General features: G+C 45.7%; 1 protein-coding gene across 9 annotated transcripts in view; it reads right to left on the reverse strand.

Annotated features, from left to right (window-relative positions):
* LOC147097295 (zinc finger protein 609-like) overlaps positions 1-27,312 on the reverse strand; it is a 192,062-nt gene that overhangs the window by 128,549 nt on the left and 36,201 nt on the right. For 5 of the 9 annotated variants that reach the window (XM_085972140.1, XM_085972138.1, XM_085972136.1 and 2 more), the window contains exon 3: positions 16,088-16,162. The exons of the other annotated variants lie outside the window; for them this stretch is intronic. In XM_085972140.1, the coding sequence (XP_085828266.1) occupies positions 16,088-16,162 (75 nt within the window). The remainder of the gene's footprint in view (positions 1-16,087; positions 16,163-27,312) is intronic. 9 annotated transcript variants of the gene reach the window in all.

Below are 27,312 nucleotides of genomic sequence, written 5' to 3' on the forward strand. Positions count from 1 at the left end.
TATTATTCACAGTAACTTGCAGGCAGTGTTTTAAGAATTAGAAAGTATTTCTCCATTTGATATAAAGATGGCAATTCTAATATCGGATGTTTAATTGGCGACCAAGCTGACTCAAACAAAAAGATTTGCTGCATATATACGCCCACCATTTTGAAAACCTTTCTAGTTCAAAATGGTGCTTGTGAATATAGCCTACTGCAGGATTTGAGGCACTCATACCGTTAGCAGGAACCATGACTGTGTTGATATCATTTCCATTCATTCAGGCAAACAGTTCAATATCACAGTCTTTTGAAAAACAATTCCCTCATTATGTAGTATGATCGGTCGAGGGTAAGCCTGCAGTGCTTACAAATTCAGAGTAGGTTCCTATATTCATCTAAGCAACTGGCCACGTGATCATCAGCAGTCAGCTGTTCTCAGTTAGGTGGACGAGACTCCAACAATCTACTTCCCAGCCTGCCAGCTCAGTCATCTCACTTTAAGCTGCCTTCACCTCCTCATGGTTCATTAGGCTGGAGAGAGAGAGAGCGATGCAGAGAGAGAGAGAAAGAGAGATGCAGAGGCGAGAGAGAGAGATGCAGAGGCGAGAGAGAGAGATGCAGAGGCGAGAGAGAGAGATGCAGAGGCGAGAGAGCGAGAGAGAGAGATATGCAGAGGAGAGAGAGAGATGCAGAGGAGAGAGAGATGCAGAGGAGAGAGAGCGAGAGAGATGCAGAGGAGAGAGCGAGAGAGATGCAGAGGAGAGAGAGCGAGAGAGATGCAGAGGAGAGAGAGATGCAGAGGAGATGCAGAGGAGAGAGAGAGATGGAGAGAGATACAGAGGAGAGAGAGATGAGGAGAGAGAGAGAGAGAGATAGAGGAGAGAGAGAGATGAGGAGAGAGAGAGAGAGATACAGAGGAGAGAGAGAGAGAGAGAGATGCAGAGGAGAGAGATGAGGAGAGAGAGATACAGAGGAGAGAGAGATGAGGAGAGAGAGAGAGATGCAGAGGAGAGAGAGATGCAGAGGAGAGAGAGAGATGCAGAGAGAGAAATGTAGAGGAGAGATGCAGAGGTGAGATGCAGAGGAGAGATGCAGAGGAGAGAGATGTGAGCAGAGGAGAGAGGGAGAGATGCAGAGGAGTGAGAGAGAGATGCAGAGGAGTGAGAGAGATGCAGAGGAGTGAGAGAGGTGCAGAGGAGAGAGAGAGGTGTGCAGAGGAGAGACAAAGGGGGAGAGGTGCAGAGGGAGAGAAACACACCAACACACACACAGGAAGGGGGTAAGGGGAGAAGGAGGGGGGAGAGAGACCGACAGGCATAGCAAGAGGCAGATAGAGACAGACAGAAGCAGACATACAGATAGTGAAACAAAGAAATAGACAGAGAGAACAGAGAGACCGAGTGAACCCCAATTCCTCGGGCTCTCCTTCCTTCCGATTTAGGTCAGACTAGTCAAGGGCGCATTTCCTGTGAAAGCAGTTACAAATACTGGCCAGGACAATATCCCGGTCTCAGGAGGACCACTGACCCTGTGCCATTCATTGCTGCTGTTTACTGAGCTCAGCAGCACAAGGAGAATTTAAAATGCTTCCACGGCGCTCTGCACTTCAATGATTAGATGGTGCTGAATTAAAGGTAGTGACTGGAGCAGATTGCTCAGGGTTACAATGTCTGCACAGCTATATTGAGTGACATGCCTCAGTGCCTCCTTAAAGTGGACAGGCTGTACCATCACTTTGCAGCTGACTGACAGAGCAGATTTCAAGCAGGCGAATCTTCTGAAAATGGATAATGGTCCTGAAACAAATCAGGGGTGAAACTATGTTCCCAACGAGGGTCTGGAAATGGCCGGTCTCTGAAGGGCTTCTCTGATACGGAGGATAATTTCAGAACGTAGCATCCGTTTATGGGGAGCATGTGGCTGGAAATGAAACCTGCGCTTTAGGAAGGATGTCACGTGGTGGAAGTACTGGCACACCATACAGTGGTAGAGCACAGGTTTGTACCTCGTGATCATCTGCACACCGAGTTCCTGATCTCAGTCAGGCTGCTGTGGGAGGCAGCAAACAAGGGGTCAAAAAATAAATGTGCAGGTCCAGTTGATTTTCATTGGCGGCCGTGCCTTCGGCTGCCTAGGCAAGTAGCTCAGGAATTTCCTCCCTAAACCTCTTCACCTCTCCTCCTTTAAGACGCTCCTTAAAACCTACCTCTTTGACCAAGCTTTTGGTCACCTCTCCTAATATCTCCTTATGTGGCTCAGTGTCAAATTTTGTTTGATAACGCTCCTGTGAAGCGCCTTGGGATGTTTTACTACGTTAAAGGCACGATATAAATGCAAGTTGTTGTTGTTGGGTCGGCCCTTGGAACTTCCACACTCCTCCTGAAGGTTGGTCACCTGCAAACACCGGCAGGAGTATCTGTGCAGAACCAAATCCCTCGAGCCAGTACGCAGTAACATCACAAAATCAGCACTCAAACCTGAAGAGCAAGGTGCTTCACAGAAGGGGAAAGAGTAGCAATGAGAATACCAAGGTCAAGGGAAAAGAACGAGAAACTGTGAAGGCAGCAAGAAGTAAAATAAAAAGGCTAACATGATCTTTGGCTGCTAATATGGCTGGCGCCCACGAGGCTACACCTTGCTGATAGGAACAATGTAGGGCGGCGTGCAGAAATTATACTGACAATAGGTGATCGCAAACACATTACCATGATCGCAAACACATTACCATGATCGCAAACACATTACCGTGATGTTTACTTAGCTGTAACCCATTCAGTAAAATGTGGCTTTTCCAGCTCGAACTGCCAGGCCAGGAAATCAAATTAAAAGTATACGTGCACAGCTCAGGATTGGCTCAGAATGTCCGATGTGTTAATGCTTTCTCAATGCAGGTATAATAATGTAGCACGCTGTATGAAAAGTTGCTTGCTCTGTTGGATTCGTCAGACTCTTGCAGGAGTCGGTGCCGATATACCAGAGTAAGACTCCGCGGATAATAAATCGTTTGAATTCTCCAGTTGCATTCGACTCAGTGATTACTGAACCAGACTGAGGGTAAAAGAATCCGTTCTATCAGCAACATAGGACGCCTTTATAAAGAACGAGTTTACAATTTCACTACAAGCAACGGTCAGAGTTAATCTTGCTCGGAAGGATGTTTTCCTTCCGATTCCCATCATTGGCGCTTTTAAAAAATCTCTCATTACTGTCTGGTACAAACTTACTGCAAATCTACGCACCAGGAGCACGGACAAATGAGATTTCAGTCACTGCTGCACACACCACGTTTACTCTTATTAATGGGCAGGTCACAACATGGATATGGTGAGCTTACAAGATTGCTTCAGAGAGAGTCAGGCCAAGAGGGTGAGAGGGCATAAAGTAAATAAAAACCCATCTTCGAAAAAACGTCACCACCAAAAGAGTCATCAACCTTTGGAATAATCTACTGAGGCAATAGAATCAAAGACATTGGGGAAGATCGAGTTGCAATTGGATGCTCGACTGAGCGAGTTGGTATAGGAGGGGTGAGTTTAATGGGACAATTAGCCTTTTCTTTATCATTTATTCTTGAATTTTTATTGCATACAGTCTTTGCGACCTTCCCCCCCCCCCCCCCCCCCCCATCTCTCTCCAACCATCTCCCCGGAATAGCACGCAGACGAGGAGATATGCTGAAGGGTTTTTAAACACAAGCAACAGATTTTAAGCCAAATATGCAAGAATAAAGCCTTAGGAACATAGAAGTGTTACAGGGCTGGACAGGAACATCAGCTTCGCATTCGCAAAGCCCATCTGTACGTGTGCACTCATCGCTGCTGCGGAGGCAGAGGTGCGGAGATGTGCCGTTCCATTCCATCGGCCCTGGATCTCGGGATTCTCTCGATGCAGGGCCCACAAAAAAGCAAAGCAACACAGATGAGTGCGGGGAGCAGAGGGTCACGGACCGAGCGCCAAGTTAGGCGCTCGAGCCTCAGAAATGCAGTGCTGTCAGGAGACGAGTCACATCAGAAATTTAAAAAATTTTTAGATGAAAAACACACAAATGGGGTACTTAGCAGGCAAACGCTTGAAGCTCGGATCACCCCTACAAGAATATTTCCTGACTGGTCGGGCAGTGGGGTTTGAATGCACAGGAGTGAAGCTTGCGGTGTTTCCCCTTCTAATTCTCATGTGCTCAATTCCCACCAGCAGTGCCACTGAATGGAGGGAAGACCCTCCGAAAGGAAGGGAAATTCCCATTTGTCGTCCTACTGCTCCTAGCTCTCCCTTCTCGTGGAACGATCAAAAGCTGCAGCACGAGGGGTCAAAAACCAAGTCCTCTGCTCCCTTCACAGCTTGGGGAAACTAACAGGAGCAAACAAAGTGAATCAATTTCAGCTAGTGACCATCGAGGTACCAAACTCCAGAACAGCAAGATTACGCAGGGTTACGTTCCCCTCCCCCTCCCATCCCCAAGCCATCTCTGTGACCTAGGCTGAAATCCAAGCCAGACAAGCGGGCTGTAGTTCAGGGCCAAGAGAAACCAGTGGACTAAGGACAGGCCCAACCCTGTGATCCGCCAGAGAGCCAAAACCTGCACCTCCTTCAGTATTAGTTCTCTAGCACATCCTGTTTCCAACTCAGTGGCTCATGCATTTTCAGTACATTCAGGTCAAGATCTCTTGCATTCATCAGGTCAACAAGTACCAGACAGGTTCCAGTCACCAGAATACTTTCTTCTGCCTTGTAAAATACGCGGCAGCATTTGGGCTATTGCAGTGGCAGTGGTCCTCCACCCCACTGTGCCATTCACAAACACAGTCCCCCACAACGGCCCAGTGTCAACAACTGTCGTGAGCATCACACAGCGAGGACAGGCACTTGACCATTGAGAGGGAGAGCAAATCACTCCCGCCATGACTGGCAGAGGCCTGGGAGCAAGTCACCCGTCTCAGCCAGAGAAGGCGCCCAGCACCGTGATGAAGGGTACAAAACTTTACAGAAAAACATGCAAAGTAAGCACGCCTGGGACAATCAGCTCCCTATGGGCAGGATGGGATCTCATGACCAACGTTCACAATAGTGAAGAGAGCTCAAACAGCAGTGCCCCCGCTGTATAAACACAAATCAATTTGGGATGGGGGGGGGGGGGGGTTAACAAGTGCCCATAAGATCAAAGTGAACTGTAAGAACCTTTTAAACCTCGTTTGACATCACACTGGAGTTACACTCCCTTGTTGTGTCAAATCCAAGTAATGTACTTTCCACTTTCTTCCCTGTGTCTCATCTGGTCAGGTACAACTAGAGTTATACTGAAACTTTAGGGTCATTGCGAAGGGGAAGCCACTTTGAATTAACATTAACATTGCAGTGTAGTCTACTCTTGATAATTCAAATTCATTTGTTAAGCGACTTCTATTGAACAAGAATAGACTGTAAGCACACCCGTACAGTAATGGAAGGATACGGCTGAACAGGAATCCTAGAGCCTATGGGCAGGATACAGCAGGTAGAACCGGCATGAGGTCCACAGCCTATGTTCAGAATGTAGGGGTGCTATGTGCACTGAGAACACTCAGTGTCCATTGACACCACTGTGTCAGCCAATGAGTTGGAGGCAGGACAGGACTATTTTACAGCAAACAGAGTCGGTTGAAAGAAAGTCTCGACAAGAACTCATGACTGAAACTGCAGCAATTTCTCCTGATAAAAACAGGATTATTTCTCCAGCAAAATGCAGTGAGTGGAGGATACTTCGACAAATTATCTGCATAAAAACAATCCCAGTCACTTACAGCAGTGCGACCTCCAGACATGACCGACGGGGGGATTACCCAATCATCGCCATTCTGGCTGGGAATAGTGGTGTCACAATACGCAGCCGAGAATACTGCGTCACTGGCGCCGATTACAGGGCAGTTATCAATTCCAGGAGAACAGATAATGCCACAAGTGCAACAGCAAAGTGAGCAGTGTGTTCGTCAGCTGAACCCTGAAATGGAATCTCTACCCGGTGACCCTCTGACGGTAGTTTCTTCAGCAAGCAGCCGGACAGGGTCACCATTTTGTACATCGTGGGTTAGTGCAGGACGGCGTAGGGTCTCACGCGCTATCAGGTTCTGGTGTTGGCTCTCACAGGACACCAAGTTATCCGAGAAGGTACAATACAGGATTGTTCACCGTCCTCCATACAATGTAGAACAGCATGAAATAACAAGGACAAAAAGGTCGGAAATCTGCAGCCAACAACAGGATCCACTACAGGGTATCTCACCTTCCAAAAATAGGGCCTGCACCACAGCTTTATGTTGTGTGAGATCCTATGTATTGTGTAGTAACCGACAGTATGCAAAGTGGTGGCCACCTGTCACTCCACAATAAAAGTGCTTGCTTTCTGTCAGAGGGCAGGGAACCCTACAGTGAAGCTGCAGGACAGTAGGCATGAATCCAGAAGCTTACGGATAAGACCCGTCAGAGAGGCCTAGGACACAGTATCGGTCACAGTTGACACAGCGTGCAGGTTGCATTGAGGCTGTGCAGCATCACAGGCATGAAGTGCTGGTTCCCACATCCCCGTGCCCCAGCGAGAAGATCATCAGCCGCAAATAACAACATCAGCACATCAGCTTTTCTCGTAAATAGATTAAAAGCCACAGAGGCTGTTTTTGTTCTGCTGTTGGAGCGAATTTTAAGTGAGCGCACAAAAAGTGTTTTCGCCACATTCTGAAGACGACAGCAGTTCTTTATCATAAATATACCACGAGGATGTGTGTCTTGCAGTGCGACCACAATGTTGTCAAAAGGATGGAGGGGGGTGGGGGGTTGGCAGTCTGTCTCCAATTGACAATCTGCACAGGCTATTGGTTCAAGATCTCATGACTGGTAATCCCAATCTATTAGTCAAATGTGATTCAATTGGTCTGCTAGACTGCTCAACAACTATTGTAGGTTTTGAGAAGTTTTGGACAACTCGAGTCATTTCGTCACTTACACTAACTGAAACCACAAACCCAGCCGCAACCTAAAATCTAACATGAGCTAACTGCGGTTTGAACACTTAACCACACCTACCCCTGTCTCCGAGGCTCCGCCTCCAGCAAAACCTCCGTTGGCTGAAGATCTTCTTTCCTGTTTACCCAGTTTGTTGTCTCAACTTCTCATTCGGATACTTTCACTCTCAATACATGCCCTGCAATGGGCCCTACCTTCTACTCAGCAAATCCTGGTTCCTGAAACTAGCAGTCACTATACTGAGGGCACACTACTGCAAGGAATCACCAGACCATTCGTACACTATTGCGGCCTCTTTTCGTGATCACATTTGACACTTTATAAAGAAATTAAATGCCGTCTAAAGAGTATAATCTTCACTTTAGAGTCAGACTCATTCTCTGAAAGGAGCTCCCTTCAGGAGTATGATCAGGTCGGAAACTGGGGGAGGCAGAATCCCGTTTGCACCTCGCGTAACTCTTCCAGCACCTCCCCTGGCCTTGGTGGTCATTCTTTCCCAGAAGAGACGGAAAGCATAACCACAAATCTGAACTGAGGAAGGATGTTCTTGCCATGGAAGGAGTGCAGCGAAGATTCACCAGGCTGATACCTGGGATGGCAGGAATGACGTATGAGGAGAAATTGGGTCGATTGGGCTTATACTCGCTGGAGTTCAGAAGAATGAGAGGGGATCTCATTGAAACTTATAAAATTCTAACAGGACTAGACAGACTAGATGCAGGAAGGATGTTCCCGATGGTGGGGGAGTCCAGAACCAGGGGTCACAGTCTAAGGATAAGGGGTAAGCCATTTAGGACTGAGATGAGGAGGAATTTCTTCACCCAGAGAGTGGTGAACCTGTGGCATTCTCTACCACAGAAGGCAGTAGAGGCCAATTCATTAAATATATTCAAGAAGGAGTTGGATATATTTCTTAAGGCTAAAGGGATCAAGGGATATGGGGAGAAGGCAGGGACAGGGTACTGAGTTTGGATGATCAGCCATGATCTCATTGAATGGCGGAGCAGGCTCGAGGGGCCGAATGGCCTACTCCTGCTCCTATCTTCTATGTTTCTATGTTTCTGTGAACTAGGGGTCTTCATTTGCTTTTAAGAGAGTTATTTTTATTTACGTCGCATTTAAGGGGAAGCTAGACAAGCACATGAGGGAGAAAGGAATAGGAGATCTTGATGGGGTGAGATAAGAAGGGTGGGAGGGGGCTCAGGTGAAGCATAAAACACTGACATGGACCTGTTGGGCCGAATGGCCTGTTTCTGTGCTGTAATTACTTTGTAATGTTATACAATTTTTTGACTGTAAGTTAGAGAGGACACAAACCAAAAGAGCTACAGGCCACATGAGCACAAACACACAGAGTGCAAAAGTCAATGCAAGCTGATCAGATTCAGACGAAACGCGGTTAGGAGGGGCAGCCCAATGAGGAGGGCAGCTCGAGAACTGAAAATATTCCAAATCAAATAGGCAAGTGGGCAGAGCAATCCAGATCTATAGTCAGATTATTTTATGGACAGAAACCGGTCCTGCCCGTCACATGTGCCTGCATCCATCACAAGAGGTGTCACACTTTGGGGGTCACACCTTTTTACGTGCACATTTTTAATCACACATGCACCTAATTGGCTCAAAGTTTGCATTCATAAGCAGCAACATGACAAAACTGAAGTAGGAAATTTATAAATCAAATACGAGGAAAGTAACCGGACAAACCTCGAATAAGGAATTACAACAGAGATCTGAAATCAATGCAGGAGCTCAGCAAAATCTAATAAAAGGGGAACCAATGAAATCATTCCAAACAGTACTTGAAAATCCTTTGAAGTGCCATCTTATTTTACAACAGTGTCATTGCAACAGTGACTCCACTTCAAAAAGTACTTCATTGACTAAAATGCTTTGGGACGTCCGGTGGTCGTGAAAGGCGCTATAGAAATGCAAGTCTTTCTTTCATCTTATTTTTTCCGTTCTGCCGAGCTCAGTGCTAATAATAAAGTTTGTAACACAAGAACGACATAGAAAAATTACATTTACAAGAAAATATTGAAACTTAGTTACATAATCTCATTTCCTGCACTCAAAGCGCCAGTAAGGAGGAATACTATTGGAGGCTTGTGTCCATCTGAGAATCCTTTGCCTTGAGTTCCTGTGATTCCCCCCTCCCATCACCACCTTCACTCTATGTGGTGCTAAGTGGTGAAAGTGTTACTGCTGCTCGAGATATCAGTCCCTTCGCATTTCAAAATGCCAAACCCGTTACATTGTGAAAAAGCTGCAATTTTACATTTTTGTGTCTAAATTCAGGAAAAAACGCACTTTTTGTGACAGGATGCCCCCCGGTTACTGCTAGTTGGACTGACTCAGGATAGCAAACTACAGCTGCAAGCACACGAGCGAATGCCTAGAAACGTTTTCATGACGACAAAGACTGGCCATTCACAAAGCACGCCAGGACTTGCTGTTTGCAATTTCCAGCCCTCCAATGGAAAACTACTGAAAAGGAAAAACCCCAACAAAACCATTTTTAAGACAGTGAAAGTCACCGGAATTTTTAAACATCAAGGTAAAGCATCAACTCCCAAATTGGGGTAATTTTTCTAAAAAAAGTGCAATTAACTTACCATACTAAGGATGCTGCATATATTACAATGAATCTTTAAATAATGCTAAATTTCAAAATTATATCCTTATATTTGAATTATTGCAGCTGCCTTTCTTTTTATTTGTCCTAAATTGATAATGTTTTATCAAAAGATATTGTTCAAGCACACTGTGCTTTTACAGAAATAGTTTGTAAAGAAGGGAAGATTCAAATAAGAGAAGATTATATTGAAGTTTTAAATAGCTCTTGGCCTGAATAGAGGGGAATCTAGATGGACAACAGAGGAACTGCTCCATCATGCACTGGGCAGAGATTTAGTTCAGTAACTGTGCTTTTTATTTATCCAACTGCAGAAGAACACAATTTTTCAGCAACCAAGCAAATTAACACTTACTTCACGGTCTACAGGGAGATTTTTTACAAATCCTCTCACTGGAAATGTGCAGCCCTCCCCACTTCCACGTCCCATTACCTTCCTCTGCTGCAACACTGTAATCTCGGACTCACTGTGAGCGCAGGTCCACTATTATAATATATACAAGCGGTCTTGCACTGACTACATGTTCAATACATTCCAGATTTTACACTCTGATGCAGATGCAAAACAATCTGGAAAAAGAAAAAGTGAGTCATTTCATGACTTTAACAAAAAGGGAATATTTTGCCCACAGTTTATTTTCTTCCCTTGCACAATGGTTCTTAGTTTAAAATAAGTTTGGTTTAAAAATATCGCACTCAAGATGGAAGCTGCACCTTTATTATAAAACGCAGCATATCTGACCCAAGTCTAGTCAGCTACAGACTTTTGCAATGAAACAGTGTGCCGTTAATGAGCTAATGTTTTACTTGCCATGTTGATGTCTCACCAGCATGCTTCAGTTACTCATCTTCTGAATCTGGCACCTCGCTTGCAATAAATCTAATCAGGGACTATCCACTGGGAATGACCTAAAGGGAACAACTTTTAACATGTATTGAAATTTTGCTCACCCTCTATATAGTGTTATATTTGTACCTTGGTCTGTGATACGAAGTTTATACATGAAATTGGTTATTCAAGTGTTAACGAACTAAAAGTGGGCAGTTTGGGAACACGTATGCCCAAAATTTCAATACATCGTTGTTGTTCTGCAACAGGGACTTAAAAGATTTTGCAATCTCCTGAAATCTGCTGTGTTGGCTCTTGCTTCTGCTAACCTCATTTCTGAATAACCCCGATTCGTAATTTACAGCCCGAGATACACGGCCTGTCCAAGTGTTATTTGTCCGTCATTGAGAGCGCGCGCGTGCTCAGGAGAGTTCGATGCATCTCGTACTATCCCCAGTGCACTAAGCAACAGCGCTGAGCCCCACTGCTTATCCCAGCACACTACGTTATCAGGCTTTTGCTGCATACAGGCATGCTTCAGTTCACAAAGCAGGCTGGATTATTGGTGCAGACGTTTTGCGCTCGGCATGAGAAAAAGTATCAGAGCTTGAACTGTAACAATGAGTTCCTCTAATCTGGAGCCAGAAGGTTTCAAGCAGTGACACTTGGCCTCTGACTGACCATAACAATTTGTAAGGAGCTATAATGTCCTAGACAAGCTTATTTAGACCAATACCCAATGGGGAGCATTTGAGCAGTGGTCTTAAGGGAGCAGGTCTAGGTAAACATCCCAATCATGCTCTAGACTATCCATGAGCAATGTCACGGGAGATACAGTAATAGGGGATGAAATTTAAAATGGAAAAGTGCAAAGTATGGCATTAAAGATGGCAGCCTTGGATCAGTGGTAGCACTCTCACTTCGGAGTCAGAAGGCTGTGTGTTCAACTCTCACTCCAGAGACTCAAGCGCATACTTAATGCTGTCACTCCAGTACTGAGGGAGTGCAACACTGTCGGAAGTGCCATCTTTTGGGTGAAACTTTAAACCGAGGCCCCGTCTGCTCACTCAGGTGGATGCAAAAGATCCCATGGCACTATTCGAAGAGGAGTAGGGGAGTTCTCCCAAGGTGTCCGGGCCAATATTTATCCTTCAACCAACACCTAAAACAGATTAATTGGGCAGGGTTAAGTACTCCGGGAATGGTGTTGAAATAGCAGAGGGTCAAACAGGGGTACCAGAGAGGTGAGATGTGAGGAAATACTGGAGGAACCTTGACTTTTCTGCCTTGCAAGTAGGGGTCTGAATCCAGAGATTAATCTCATGTTCATCTCTGCACAATAATGGTCTGTTCTGACGCTGTACAGTTTACACACGACTCCTTTCAACTTGTACCCTGTTTCGTCAGGATAACTACTTTCTATTTGCTCCGTTGATTACTGTTCTGCAGTGAGAGGTTGTTGATCGCTAAGTCGACAGATATCCCTGGCTCTCTCTTTCTACTTTGTCCGTAGCTATTTAAATGAAGTACAAATGCTGCCTGTGTTTTCTTCTGCTGTGCACTACTTCACGTGCACCTGTATTAAAGTTCATTCGGTACTGCTCCACCAACATTTAGTCTCTCTCATTTTATAGGTCCCTGGCTGCCTTAGATTCAACCACCACCGAGCTTGGTATCACCTGCAAATTTTGGCAATAGGCTTCTGAATCCAGTGAATTAATGCAACAGTGAAATGGCAGAGGTTCCAAGACCAATTCTGGAGGATTTCACCCAGTAACTCCTCTCCCCCTCCTATCTTCAATATTACTCCCCTGATAAATACCCACCCAACCCGCCCTTTCATCCAGTATCTTATCCATTCCCGGGTTTCACTCTGAATCTTCACTACTTTAAGCTTAAAAAGCATGCAAAACCTTATCCAGGCGTTTTGGAAGTCTACATACACCATGTCAAGGGCTTTTCACAGTCCGCTTGGGATGTTGCTTCCTCAAAAAACTATCAAGGCAGTCAGGATTTGCCCTTCTAAATCTGTGTTGGCTATTATTTAGGTAATTATACAAGTACCTCTGAAGTTTATTCCTGATAATTGAACCCGTGGTTTTGTCTGGTATGACATTAAACTGATGGTTCTCTTGTCACCTGGGTCTGTTTGGTCACTCTTTGAAAATGGCCATCATGGTAGCCTATTTCCAATCTAGCAGGACTTACCCAGCCTTCATCTCCCTCACAAAACAGCACATCACAAATCTCATCCTTGGTCTCACTTACTCCTCGAGGATAAACACCATCCATCCCAGGAGATTTCGTTGTTTACAGCCCCTTTTAGTCTGTCTAGGACTTCCATCTCATTTATGTCAGTCGTTAATCCAATTTGGATTATCACCAATTATGGAGGACTCGGTGCTCATTTGTTCCCTAGTGATTACTTGGAGGAAGTAGTACAATTAAGTATTTATGTTTATTCTCGGTTCAGCCTTTAGCATCCGTTCGGGTTCTCGCATCTTCTTTGACTATCCTCCGACTGCGATAGTCCCCAAAGAATTTCTTACTGTATGCGGTTATTTTCCTTTCCAGGCTCCTCTCTGACCCCTGACCACCCTTTTAACATGTTAGGAATATTCTTCAATTCATCTCAGTGGCCACCCTCACCTGGGAGGGATTATGGAGTGTGTTTCTCGCATCTATTTTGCTGAAATAAGAGTGTCATAGAGTCATAACGGCACAGAAAGAGGCCATTCGGTCCATCGAGTCCGTGCCAGCTCTCTGTCGAGCAATCCAGTCAGTCCCATTCCCCCGCTCTATCCCCGTAGCCCTGCAAGTTTATTTCCCTCAAGTGCCTATCCAGTCTCCCCTTGAAAACATTGAGTGTCTCCGCTTCCACCACTTCCGTCAGCAGCGAATTCCAGGTCCTCACCACTCGCTGCGTAAAAAAGTTTTTCCTCACATCCCCCCCTGTATCTCTTGCCCAAAGCCTTAAATCTGTGTCCCCCTAGTCCTTGTACCATCAACTAGTGGGAACAGCCTTTCCCCGTCTAGCCTATCCAAACCCGTCATAATCTTGTACACCTCTATCAAATCACCTCTCAACCTCCTTTGCTCTAATGAAAACAAATCCAGCTTCTCCAACCTGTCCTTGAAGCTAAGATCCCCCATCACCGGAACCATTCTGGTAAATCTCTGCACCCTCTCAAGGGCCTTCACATCCTTCCTAAAGTGTGGTGACCAGAACTAGACGCAATACTCCAGTTGTGGCCTAACCAGCGCTTTATAAAGGTTCAGCATAACTTCTCTACTTTTGTACTCAATACCTCTATTTATGAAGCCCAAGATCCCATATGCTTTGCTAACCACTCTCTCAATATGTCCTGCCACCTTCAGGGACCTATGCACATTAACTCCCAGGTCCCTCTGTCCCTGCACACTCTTTAAAACTGTGCCATTAAGTGTATATTGCCTCTCCCTGTTCCTTCTGCCAAAATGCATCACCTCACACTTCTCTGTATTAAATTCCATCTGCCACTTGTCTGCCCATTCTGCTAGCCTTTCTCTGTCCTGTTGCAGTCGATTGGTATCATCACTGTTTGCCACACCAATAATTAAACAAATTCCAACCCATTCGATTTAGAAATACATTTTGACCACCAGCGATGGCTCAGTGAGTAGTTTATCCAGTGAGGTTGGCATTCGAGGTCCTACAACCGATTTCAGTGCCCCTAGGAAAAAGAAAATCAGCCAGATTCGCCGCTCCTGTCCAGGAAGTCCTGGGGGAAATCACGCGAGTGAGGACAGAGGCACGTTTGTCTATATAGCCCCCCACTGCCAAGTAAGCTGTCAATATTCACGGTTAAAAGAATTGGAAGATTAAATTTGAGCACAAAGATAACTAGGGCTAAAACTCCCCCAAAGTTAACAACTTGCATATTTATATGGCACCTTTAACATAGTAAAACGCCCAAAGGCGCTTTGTGGGAGCGTTAGCAGATAAAAATTGACACGAGCCAAGGAGATATTTGGGGGGGGGGGGGGTGGTGAAAAGAGAGAAAGACGGGGGTGGCTAAAAGCTTGGTCAAAAGAGGCAGGTTTTAAGGAACGTTTTAAAAGAGAAGTGGTGGGGAAGCAATTTCAGAGAGAGCCTCGATGGATGAAGGCACGGCCACCATTGGTGGGGCGAAGGGAGTGGGGAATGCGCAAGAGGCTAAAGCTGGAGGAACGCAGAGTTCTCGGAGGGTTATAGGCTGTATTATCAACTCCACAATACTGATCACAGAAATACTGGGGGTAAAACTCCCTCTCAATCATCACAAAAATATCATGCACAGTGATGCTGGAGCCAAACCTTCCTTTCAAATTAGCCCAATCTCGAATGCATTTATATAGTTTGGTTCAGTGGCTTTTGCTGGTAACCTGTTCAAGGTGTTCATTACTCTTCATGCCATTTTATTTATAACCTCATTTTCCTACTTACTCCTAATAATTAAATGATATTCTCTAGTTCTTCAACCTTTTGTGTGAAGTATTTGCCTGGAGCAAGTTAATTTATAAAAATCGCAAATCTCCCTCCAATTCAGTGTACACTCTAGATCTGTCTAATTCAGCAAATTCCCGGTTTTAGTTGCTTGCTCCCATACTAATAAGTTCACATTTGTCTATACTGAATTGTATTTGCCACATGTTGGCCCAGTTTCCCAAAGGATCCAAATCCTTCTGAATTTGCTTGCGCTGTTGGTCGTTATTTGCTCTGAATTTGGAGATCCTGCCTTTATACGACAGGTTTCTGGGATGGAGAACGCAGGCAACAGACCTGAATTCCCTGCCGCAGTTGTCTAACTTTTGCAGTTTCTTTTAAAATGATATTCCCTCTCGTTTACTGCTTGTGGGATCTTGCTGTGTGCAAATTAGATGACACATTTGCCTGCACAACAGTAACTACAATTTAAAAAAAATGCAAATCACTGGATGCAAAGTATTCTGGGCTGTTCTGAGGCAGCGATTAAAAAGTCCAAGTATTATATTTCTGCTCTTAATTTTTGATTGCTAGCGTTCCTCTTTTGCTTCCTGCCTTTGTTTTCACTCTCATTCTTTCAAATTCAGAGATATCGGATCACTCCAAACTGTTAGTGGATTTATTACATCTTCTGATCATTCATTTTTCTGAAAATGTTGTCTTAAAAATTCAAAACAGAACCCAAGAATGACAATACTTCAAATGGTTTTTTAATCACTCAACTCGGGAGGATAGCAGTGAAATCATTGGAACTAATGCACAATAAAACGTTGCACCATCATTAAACCCACCACTGAATAATTACACAATTCATTATATACCTAGAATTTTTTCTACACACAATACGTTCTTGAAACCTGCGGGCTATAAACAATATTCCATTCATGGCACTAATCATAATAACTCACTGCTGACTGAGGTTTGCGACGTCAGGTCACTCCAATTTTTAATTGATGAAAATTACATTGCTAGATTTCTCAATTCATCTTCTAATTAAGTGTTTGTGCTTTCGAAACAATCCTCAAAGGGAATTGTGTCTGAATGCTGTAATGTGATTCGAAATGTATAACATGCTGTTAAATGGAACATGCATCAAACACATGTTGCCAAACACGTAGCCAGGGCCAAACATTACCACTTACCAAGAATTCACAGCAAATGTGTTTTCCAGTAATCGGAAGTTCCGGCAATAAGTAGGACTTGAGAAGAAGACAACCCTTGAGAAGAAGACAACCCAGCTGTAAATTGCGATTGAGGGTATGTTTTTATACAACAATTTGCCGTTAACTTAGAAAAACTTCCCAAAACACTTCCCAAAACACTTCACAGATGGCAATAGGGGGAAAACACTAGACATCAAGTCAAAGGAGGAGATATTAGGAAGGGTGGCCAAAGGCTTTGCCAAAGAAATGGGAATTAAGGAAGGTCTTAAAGGAGGAAAGGTAGGTGGAGAGGTCGAGTTTAGGGAGAGAATTACAGCGTGTGGGGATAATGGTGGGGTGAGGGGAGGAAGCTGTACCGCTGGAATGAAGAGTTCGGAGGATCTTGTAGGACTGGAGGAGGTTAGAGAGGGTGGAGCAAGGCCATGAAGGGATTTAAACATGAGGGTGAGAATTTTAAAGTCGGTCAGAGAGGACACGGGTGTTGGGTGAGCAGGACTTGATACGAGATAGGATAGGGTTTCGGATGAGCTGAAATTTTTGGAGGGTGGAGGATGCGAAACCGGCCAGGAGGGCATAAGAACAGTCTTACAGCAGGATGTGAATAAAAGCAGACAATTTGCTCCCATGCATCAGTAAAAAGCTGCTGTTAGTTTCCACATGCGCCTGCCTCTTACTCCTGGCACAGTGGCGGCATGCTGACCCACAACTCAGCGGTCAGCGGCAGTTTATAACTGTTATGTCAGCTTGGCTCAGTTGGCAGCACTCTGACCTCTGATTCAGAAGGCTGTAGGTTCAAGCCCCACTCCAGCACTCCGGGCCGACCCTTCAATGTAGCGCACTCTCAGTACCACGAGGCTGGAAGTGATCAGTTCAGATGTTAATCAGAGGCCCCATCCTCCTGTTCCTGTGATTCAGCTAGGCATTAAGGATTCAATCAGGCAGTACTTGAAGAGGATCAGGGAGTTCTCCCAGATTTCTGGCTAACATTCTTCCCTCAACCAACATTACCAAAAACAGATGAATTGGATCAATATGGGATCTTGCTGTGGGCAAAAAAGTTACCACGTTTCCTCACATAACAAGTCATTGCAGTTCAAAGTAATTCATTTTACGTGAAGTGCTTTAAGATGTTTCAGAGAGACATGCGGCGTGCAGCCTCCTCAGAGCTTTCACATCCATCCTGTTTACATACAGCAAGGTACTACAAACAGCAATGGCCAGATACTCCGATTTGATTGAGGGATTAATGTTGGCCAGGACATCAGGGGAACTCTCCTACTCTTCTTTTAATCTTTTACATCCACCGGAGAGGTCAGAGAGCGTCTCAGTTTTACATCTCATCTCAAAGACAGCACCTCCAACAGTGCAGCACTCCCTCAGTACTGTATCGAAATGTCAACCTAGATTAGATGTTCAAATCTCTGCAGTGGGGATTGAACCATGACCTTCTGACTCAAGAGGTGGCAACAATACCACTCAGCCAAGCCCGACACCAAGTACAGGAAACTTTCGTTTATCCGGAGGTTAAATGTCCGGAAAGCTCTATCTACCGGCAAAATTCAGGAGTCGGTTCAGATAATGTTTTTTCTTTTCGTTGCTTCTTTTCTCCAGTCCTGGCTCTGCAAGCGTCTCTGTAGCTAAGCAACAGCTTCAGCTAGACGCTTGCAAGCTGCGCCGACTGTTTTGAAGCTGTTGCTAAGCAACAGGGTTTGTTGCTTCACACGGAGCTCTGAGCTCCGTATGTTTTAACATTAGCGCTGGTTTCTACGGCAGTTTTGATCTAACGGCACCAGCTCGGTCCCGTCGGTGCCGGATACCAGAAAGTTTCCTGTAACTCAAAATGCAAATTAGCATCCTCCCACTCAGTCCATAAAGCTTATTTGCATGAATAGGCTTTAAATAAACTGACCAAACATAAGGAAATTATTTGTTCAAAGAATTTCTCATCTCGGCGCACTCAAACACCTTCCCTCAAATAAGTAGCCTTCAGAGACCAACACAATGCAGAACCTTTGCTAATGACCTACAACCCAAAGGTCAGCTTTTAATATAACGCACATTATCTCCTCAGATGCGCCAGCTCTAATCCAAAACCTTACTCTGGGCAGAGACTCTCCACCTCCAATCCTCAAACCTAACCGTGGGACTGGACTCTCACCTTTAACCCCCAAACCAAACCCGTCACCGAGATTCTCCACCTCTAATCCCCACCTAACCATTGGCAGAAACACTCTACCCCATCCACACCCACCTTCTCAAGGCAACTAGGGGTGGTCAATTAAATGCGGTTTTGAAACAACTATCTACATCCCTTGAACAAATCAGAAATAAAGCTGTCCACTTTCTCGTTTTGAACAATGTAAACGACACAGCACAAGAACCGCAATATTCCCAGTGGGAAAGATAACGATATTCTCGAGGAATGACGGACTGGTTCACAAATTCCCAACACCACAGACCTCTCCTCGCACTGTTACAATACCATGTAACGCCCTGCTCCAGTCGCTGACGTGTGACTCGGGGGTGAAGGGACTGTCTAACATGTTGTTTCCTGGGTCACAGTGGAGGAAGGGGTCAGAGTCTTATAAAGCACATTGGATAAGCTCAGCACAGAATCGATATTGTAAGGGTCAAATTTTAGTTACTTTGAGTGACACAAAGTGTGTTGTAAATACACACTCTGACTTCAACAAAGGTTGTGGGATGACATCGCTATGCATACGTGAAGCCACTTGTCCAAGCCATGAAATAGTGCCACTGACATTCCTATAAAATGAATCATCATTTCACGAAGTTTTGCGGCGTACTACCCCAGTCTGTGACATATTGGCCCAAATCTTCCTGGAAAAATAATGGCGAGTTCACAACACATTATTAATGCGCAAATCAGCCAGCAAGTCCAGGGGAAGAAGAGATTCACCGTGAGTAGCAAATCTCCAGGACTTGCGTTGCTCCGCCGTTTGTCTCGCACAGCTCGCCCTCAGCCTCTGTTAGTTTTTAGGAACTTGATGGATTTGCACATTAATTGCCCATTAAACTCTGCACAGAAAGTTAGGGCCTGTACTGAACAGGACAAGTATCCTTTTAACAACATCATTTTCAATACAATGCCAAGAAACCTCTCTGTCCCAGAAAGGGAACAATTTAAATAGTGTGCCTCATTCCTGCATGTAGTAAATTCTTCTTTAAGGTTTCAAAATAACTAATGTTAATTTTTTTTCTTACTGTTACTATCTGTCTCTTTGTTCTCTCTCTGAATCCAATCTTTATTTCCCTCTCTTCATTTCTCTTTCTGTATCTGATTTGACTCGAATTCACCTTCCTTCTCCATCATTCCACTGTTTCTTTCACAATCCTGAAATCTCATTGGTTAAGGAGATGGATGGTTGGCCCCAGATGCCCTTTATCAGCTCGCACTTCCAGCAAGTTATGGCGAAAATTCCATTTGAGCTGAAGGATCCCAGAAAAAAATCTAACTAACGGCACACACCGCAAGATGCCCCACTCCAGCAAAATGTGGTCCTTTAAGTGCGCCATAGATTTTGCATAACAGCGGAACTTTGTACAAAAACACACTGTGCAGTCTGCCGAAAAACTCTGGGAGCTGGACGGGTGCAATCTACTGGCACCTTGATCAGACCCAGATCCACTCAGCCTCTATCGTTGTCTTTGCAAAGCTACCAGTTTATCTATACTCTGTACGTCTGCAGCAGACGATGTGTCCCATTAGGGACACCCTGAATCGTTTAGATCGCAGACAGCAACTCAAGGTCAGACACACTGCTGACAGAACTGGTCACCCATGCAACAGCATTACCAGGATTGTCGCGCCAGCTCCACTCATTCGCTTCATCGCTCGCCAACACTGAGTGATTAACAGCTACAGGCACAAGGCCAGTCCAGCGTCCAAAGGGTTAAACTGCAATGAAGCATGCTGCTGGCCGCAAAGCAACATAGCACGAAACCCCAGCAACCATTTTTAACAATTAGTCCAAATGTGTTTGTGACAGAACAAAGCAAGAGTCTCCCAGGGGCACCTGCTAATAAGAGTTCTCACAGCAGCAGCACATCAAGGTCGAGATCACACAGCGTCCAGTGAACAACACACAGCATCCTGTCCCTCAACAAACAACAGAGTTTGAGCTTGGCAGCCAAGGCGGTGATCAGAGGGCGCCTAACTACTTCAGTGATCAAATACCACGAGGATTACTGCAGCAATTAACCAAACACTCCAGCGCATCAAATGCAAAAAAAAAAGGACTGCAGAGAATGTGGAACAGTAACCCATGAGCAGTATTACGAGGGGTTATCAGTGCAGAGAGGAAACTGTGAACAGGGCCTTTCCTGTAGTCATTGAATTTCCCAACAAATCTGTGACAGGACCATTTACCTAGAATGTTACAGGGCAGAAAAAAGACATTGGACCCAACAATAAATTGCATTTATATGGCACCTTTAACGTAGTAAAACGTCCCAAGGCACTTCACAGGAGCGTTACAAAACAACATTTGACACCGAGCCACATAAGGAGATATTAGGACAGATAGGTAGGTTTTAAGATGCGTCTTAAAGGAGGAAAGAGAGGTAGAGAGGCAGAGGGGTATAGGGAGGGAGGGGGGGGAAAACAGAGAATTTTGTTTAACTGTCTGTGCACAGACGGTAACGCTGCCATTCTGTGATCTGAAGTGTGCCCATCTTCAGTTCCATCGTTAATGCAACTGCCTCGCACTTACAAATCCTACAGCTTCTACCCACCCATCTCAAGTAATGTCGAGTTTTTCCAAAGATCAGAATGATCTTGCGGGGTCAGATGTCCAGGGAGAGGACACCCTTAACGCTTTCACTGACCCAAAACAACCGTCGGGTTTGAAAACCGTGCTCGGCATAGACCTGGATTGAGCTTGCACAGCTGGCTCCATTTCTGGTTTAAACAATGACGATTCACCATCTGGACTTTGTAATTGAAACGAATGAAAATCAATAAGCACTTTGACAAAAATGAAGAAAATGATCTGCATCAATAATTAAACAAAGAAAAGCTATACCCAGGGAAAACATCACAACAGCCTGAACGTAGTGCCAGATGGAAGGGAAAACTGGCTGGTTCAGAAAAGAAAAAGACTTGCATTTCTATAGCGCCTTTCACGACCACAGGATGTCCCAAAGCGCTTTACAGCCAATTAAGTATTTTTTGGAGTGTAGTCACTGTTGTAATGTAGGAAACGCGGCAGCCAATTACGCACAGCAAGCTCTCACAAACAGCAACGTGATAATGACCAGATCATCTGTTTTTGTGATGTTGATTGAGGAATAAATATTGGCCAGGACACAGGGGATAACTCCCCCTGCTCTTCTTCGAAATAGTGCCATGGGATCTTTTACATCCAGCTGAACGACGGCACCTCGGACAGTGCAGCGCTCCCTCAGCACTGTACTGGAGTGCCAGCCTAGATTTTGGTGCTCCAGTCTCTGGGGTGGGACTTGAACCCACAACCTTCTGACTCAGAGGCGGGAATGTTAACACTGAGCCACAGCTGGCACTGGGGGGGGGAGGAAATCACCAGAGTTCTGACTCCTGACCGCGCTCCAATAACCCCTGCTAGAAAACGTGGACGTGTGCATGTTGGGGGAGGACAGAATTGAACTCATCTGCCTCCGCCAGGGTTCATTAGCTGGTCAACACTCACCATCTAGGCTCACACATTGAGAATTGTGCCAGGTACCAGAGAACTGTTGGCACCTGCAAAACAAGATCCAGCACAGAGGGGGGAAACAAAGGGGAGAAACCGAATTGGCATCTGGGCGAGGTACAAAAGGGTCAGGCAAACTCAGGAAAATATAGACGGCAGAAAGCTGACTGGATTTGGGGATGGGGAAGAGAATAAAGAGAACTTGAACATGCAGAGTATAAAAGTCGAGCCAGATTGTAGCTGCAACATCCCTATTGGTCTGTGCTGAGCATTCCTGGTCTTCACCCCAGATAAAAGATTCTTTTCTTTTATTTTAAATATTGTTTTATAAAAAGGTGAACAAATACTTTTCATTTTGAATGTTGATCCTTGGTGAGATTCCAGAACCAGGTGGTGTTACACCAAGAAGGGACTACGAAGACTCTCTCTCTCGACGGCGAGCAGAATCCTGCTCCTTATCCATGGTTCCGCCAATGCCTTTTTGGTGACGGTGATTGAGGGAAGGAGGAATGTTGGCCAGGACACCAGGAAAACGCCCCTGGCAGAAGGGGCCTCGAATTAATGTCTTGTCCAAGAGACAACACCTCCAACAATGCAGCATGACCTTCATAACGCATGGGAGTGTCAGCCGAAATTACGTGAAGTTCTGGCGTGGGGCATGATCTGACTCAGACTCAAGGACATAGGTATGGCTTGTCTGGTTCTGTGAAGGGGCAGTGAGGTAGAGTGTTCAAACTGGAGTCAGCCTGGCACTGTGAAGGACTGGAATGTTTTGTGGACACCGGGATTATTATAATTTAGTCTTAGAAGTTTCCCTTAGTTTTGTTCAAAGTTATAAAAAAAAATAACAATCTAATAAAGGGTTAGATTTTTCCAGTTACCCTCAGATTTTATTATCCATAGCATACCTAGAACTCAAAGCCCAAAGAGAGTCCTCTAAAAACCCACAGTCAGTGGGTATCAAGGGTAAGACATGATTTTGGAAAAGGGAGGCTTTTTTTTAAAGGTGATTTAGGTCACAATAGGGAGACATATTGAATGGTGTGCTCTGGTGGTCAGTGTTGGGAGTCCGATTCATTCCTGATAGAAATAAATCATCTGGATTTTCAGTCCCAGTGCAAGGGAGTTAACTTCACAGATGACAGCGTCTAGATTCACTCATTGAGAATGGTCACTTGTGGGGACTGTGAACTTAGAGTGGGGAGCAAAACTTAGTGCGAGGATCTAATACAGACAAATGCAAGGGAAACAGGACACTAGGCAACAGTGCCGAATTGGTTCTGTTCAAATCCCCGACAGACTGGTCAGGCACTTTCTGGAACACTGAATACAAGTTCTGGTCACAGAGCGAGAGGGCACAGGTCCAGGGCTGTGAAGAGCAAGTTTAGGACAGAGATCAAGAGACATTGCTTTACACAGAGGGCTGCCAGGAAGCGGGGTTGAGCTCAGGACATTGGACTCATTTACGAAACAACTGCATGCTGTGATGTTGGTACATTAGGGTCGGCCCACTGCAAGATAGAGAACATGCCACCTCTACCTGGTCTGGCCTGGCCTACACGCGGCTCCAGTCCCACACCAAATGCAGGAAACTTTGTGATATCCGGCACCGACGGGACTGAGCTGTTGCCATCCCATCAAAACTGCCGGACAAACCAGCGCTAATGTTAAAACATATGGAGCTTTTGAGCTCCGTATCTAGCAACAAACCCTGTTGCTTAGCAACAGCTTCTAAACAGTCGGCCGTAGCTTGCAAGCGTCTCTGTAGCTAAGCAACAGCTTTAGCTAGACCTTGCAGAGCCTGGCTGGTGAAAAAAAAGCAACGAAAAGAAAAAAAACTTACTGAACCGACTCCTAAATTTTGCCGGTGGATCGAGCATTCCGGACAGTTAACCTCCGGATAAACCAAAGTTTCCTGTGGTTGACTTTTAGTGAACAAGGCACTCGGTTGTAAAAAGAAAAAGACTTGCATTTCTATAGCGCCTTTCATGACCTCGGGACGTCCCAAAGCGCTTTACAACCAATGAAGTATTTTTGAAGTGGAGTCACTGTTGTAATGTAGGCAACACAGCTGGCAATTTGCGCACAGCAAGCTCCCACAAACAGCAATGTGATAATGACCAGATAATCTGTTTTAGTGATCTTGATTGAGGGATAAATATTGGCCCCAGGACACCAGGGAGAACTCCCCTACTCTTCCTCGAAATAGTGCCGTGGGATCTTTTACGTCCACCCGAGAGAGCAGACGGGGCCTCGGTTTAACATCTCAGCCGAAAGACGGCACCTCAGACAGTGCAGCGCTCCCTCAGTACTGCGCTGGAGTGTCAGCCTGGATTTCTGTGCTCAAACCACAACCTTCTGACTCAGAGGCGAGAGTGCTGCCCACAGAGCCACAGCTGTCACATAAAAACAATTATAGAAGTAATGCTTCACAGGGCAACTAGGAATGGGCAATAAATGCACTCACACCTAGAGAACAAATAAAGAAAATGGGCTAAAAAGGCCTTCAGCATTGAAACCAATCTTGTGCCACGCAATGAAGGCTTTTTTTTTTGCTTTTCAATGTATTAGTTTCCACAATAAAACTGAAAATACTTTTAAACAGAAATGATTCGCAGCATTAAGAAAGACTTGCATTTATATAGCGCCTTTCACGCCCACAGGACGCCTCAAAGCGCTTTACAGCCAATGAAGTACTTTTTGAAGTGTAGTCGCTGTTGTAATGTGGGAAACGTGGCAGCCAATTTGCGCACAGCAAGCTCCCACAAACAGCAGCGTGATAATGTTCTGTTTTTCCAACTGAGCCACCGCTGACACAGCACTAATGGAGGGGCAGGAAAAAATTGGCAAAACGAGCTTTACTGAGCAAGTGCTTTCGATTCACTCTGGTTAACAATCCCCTCACTTAATGCAAAAGGTCAGCCAAATGACTTGCACGTTTTCCCACAGGCAGTCTTCCTCCAAATGTCCGCAATTGCAACTCCATCCATGTTTATTGCTGGTAAAACTCCACCCTGGGAGGGGGTGGGGGGGGGGGGGGAACCGACAAGTTAAACTATAATTCTACAGGCCTGGAGATAAGGAGGAAAGAGAGGAGAGAATGTTCGATTCGATTGGCTGGGAGTCAAGCCCGGGCCGGACAACAATCACAGAGTATGTGGTCTGAAATCGCAGTGAAACCAAAGATTCCTGCTCTCAGGATCAGCGACAATCGGGAGGAGGGAAGAAAGGGAGAGAAATTTGGCTGGGGTGGGGGAATGAAAATAATGCATTTCAGAAAAGATGTTACATCTTCCTCGATTGCAGGGTTCTGTTCCCCCGCCCTCCGTGACACACATTATCTGACCCTGGCGACAGGCAAAGGACTCGCTTCCTAGTCCGTACACTTGTCCGTTTCACAGCAACATTCCCAATAGAGTGGCAGCGAGTCACCCACCCTCCAACTGCCCTTCTCATTAGGGGCAGGATGCAGGGAGGCAGACATAGAAGATAGGAGCAGGAGTCGGCCATTCGGCCCCTCGAGCCTGCTCCGCCATTTAAATGAGATCATGGCTGATCATCCAAACTCAGTACCCTGTCCCTGCCGTCTCCCCATATCCCTTGATCCCTTTAGCCTTAAGAAATATATCCAACTCCTTCTTGAATATATTTAATGAATTGGCCTCAACTGCCTTTTGTGGTAGAGAATTCCACAGGTTCACCACTCTCTGGGTGAAGAAATTCCTCCTCATCTCTGTCCTAAATGGCTTACCCCTTATCCTTAGACTGACCCCTGGTTCTGGACTCCCCGCCATCGGGAACATCCTTCCTGCATCTAGTCTGTCCAGTCCTATTAGAATTTTATAAGTTTCAATGAGATCCCCTCTCATTCTTCTAAACTCCAGATGGTACAAGCCCAATCGACCCAATCTCTCCTCAAATGTCATTCCTGCCATCCCAGGTATCAGCCTGGTGAATCTTCGCTGCACTCCCTCCATGGCAAGAACATCCTTCCTCAGATAAGGTGACCAAAACTGCACACAATACTCAAGATGCGGTCTCACCAAGGCCCTGTACAACTGCAGCAACACATCCTTGCTCCTGTACTTGAACCCACGTAGGAGAAAGGGCTGGCAATATCTGAAGAGGTAGAGCACTACCCTTACATGACAGCACAAGCCACGGTGCTTCTGGAGGTCACACCCCAGATTTACAGAACATAAAACCTGCATGGATGTACGACTTGCGTCAAATTGCAACAGCACCAAAGACATTACGGAGTTAGCAGAGTTCCGCATTCCACACTCACAGACAGATATCCGCACTAAACTGATTAGACCAAGGCCGCGCACCACAAGTGCTGTGATGTAGGTCAGAGCTAAGTGATGAACTGATCCCTGGCAGACACTGTAACTCACCTCATGCCCTGAGACACACTGATAGTGCACGAGTCCAAATAATAAGCCGATCAATCTGTCTGGCGTGTGGGGCTAAAGCCAGCGAGTTAGCTCCATGTCGGAAGCAAGAACCATATGAAAATCTCAGGTCCTAATGCACAGTACACACCCAAACTTTGTCTGAGCCAGAAGCATCCACTCATCAATGTGCCTGCAGGGGCTCTGCCTGTGCAGATTAGACAAACCAACTGCATCACTACGAGCGCCGGGAACCACAGGTCATTGCCACCTCCCACTACTTCCCCAGGGATGGTGCCCAGCTTCCTTCTCAGAGTCTGGCTTTCCAGGTCACAAGGAGATGGGGACTGCCCATCCCCACACTGACCAAGCAACTGCTTCTGATCAACGTGGAAAAGATCACAGTTCAATGGGTCCATCATTGCATAAAGCAGCTGTAACCTCGGTATCATTATTTGAGGAGGTACGGCCCTGGTAATGGAATCAGCAGTCAATGGGGAAGCCAGGAACAATCCATCAGTGCCAGGAGTAAACAATGCTGCAGCAGCACGCAGGCCAGAGTTCACGGCCAAGTGGTGTCTGGTTCACTGTCTCGTGGTCTCCACAGTGTACTTCCGAGGTCGAAAACACCCAGTCCCCAGATACCTTTCTCTCTCTTTTCTTGCCTGGGAGAACATGTGCTTTTGAACAGCCTGATATGAATCAACTGAGCGGCCTGCGGGTGGCGCTATCCAGGGAGAGTATAAATACTCGGGCACGGGCCTAGCTTGCGCAGGACATTCTTAACAGGAACTAGTGAAGGACACAACTAGACTTCCATGTTGTAAAACTGTTGATTAAAGCTTTAACGCTTAGACCGAGTGCCTAGTAGTTTCCTTACGTCACAGCCCTTCAGCCAAATGGGCCTGAGCTGCCAATCAGATACCGAAGAACAGCTTCTCCTCGGACCATCGACCCACTCCACTCCATCTCCACAACCAACGGCCGACTCTCCCGATAACGAGACTGCAAAGGGCAGACTCCCAGCCATGCCAGAAAGAAAGGCTGACTTGCATTTATATAGCGCCTTTCACAACCTCAGGACGACGTCCCAAAGCACTTTACAGCCAATGAAAAACTT

Source organism: Somniosus microcephalus, chromosome 32, assembly GCF_052327205.1.
Source record: "Somniosus microcephalus isolate GS21.2 chromosome 32, FLI_Smic_1.0, whole genome shotgun sequence".
In the NCBI taxonomy this organism is placed as follows: Eukaryota; Metazoa; Chordata; class Chondrichthyes; order Squaliformes; family Somniosidae; genus Somniosus; species Somniosus microcephalus.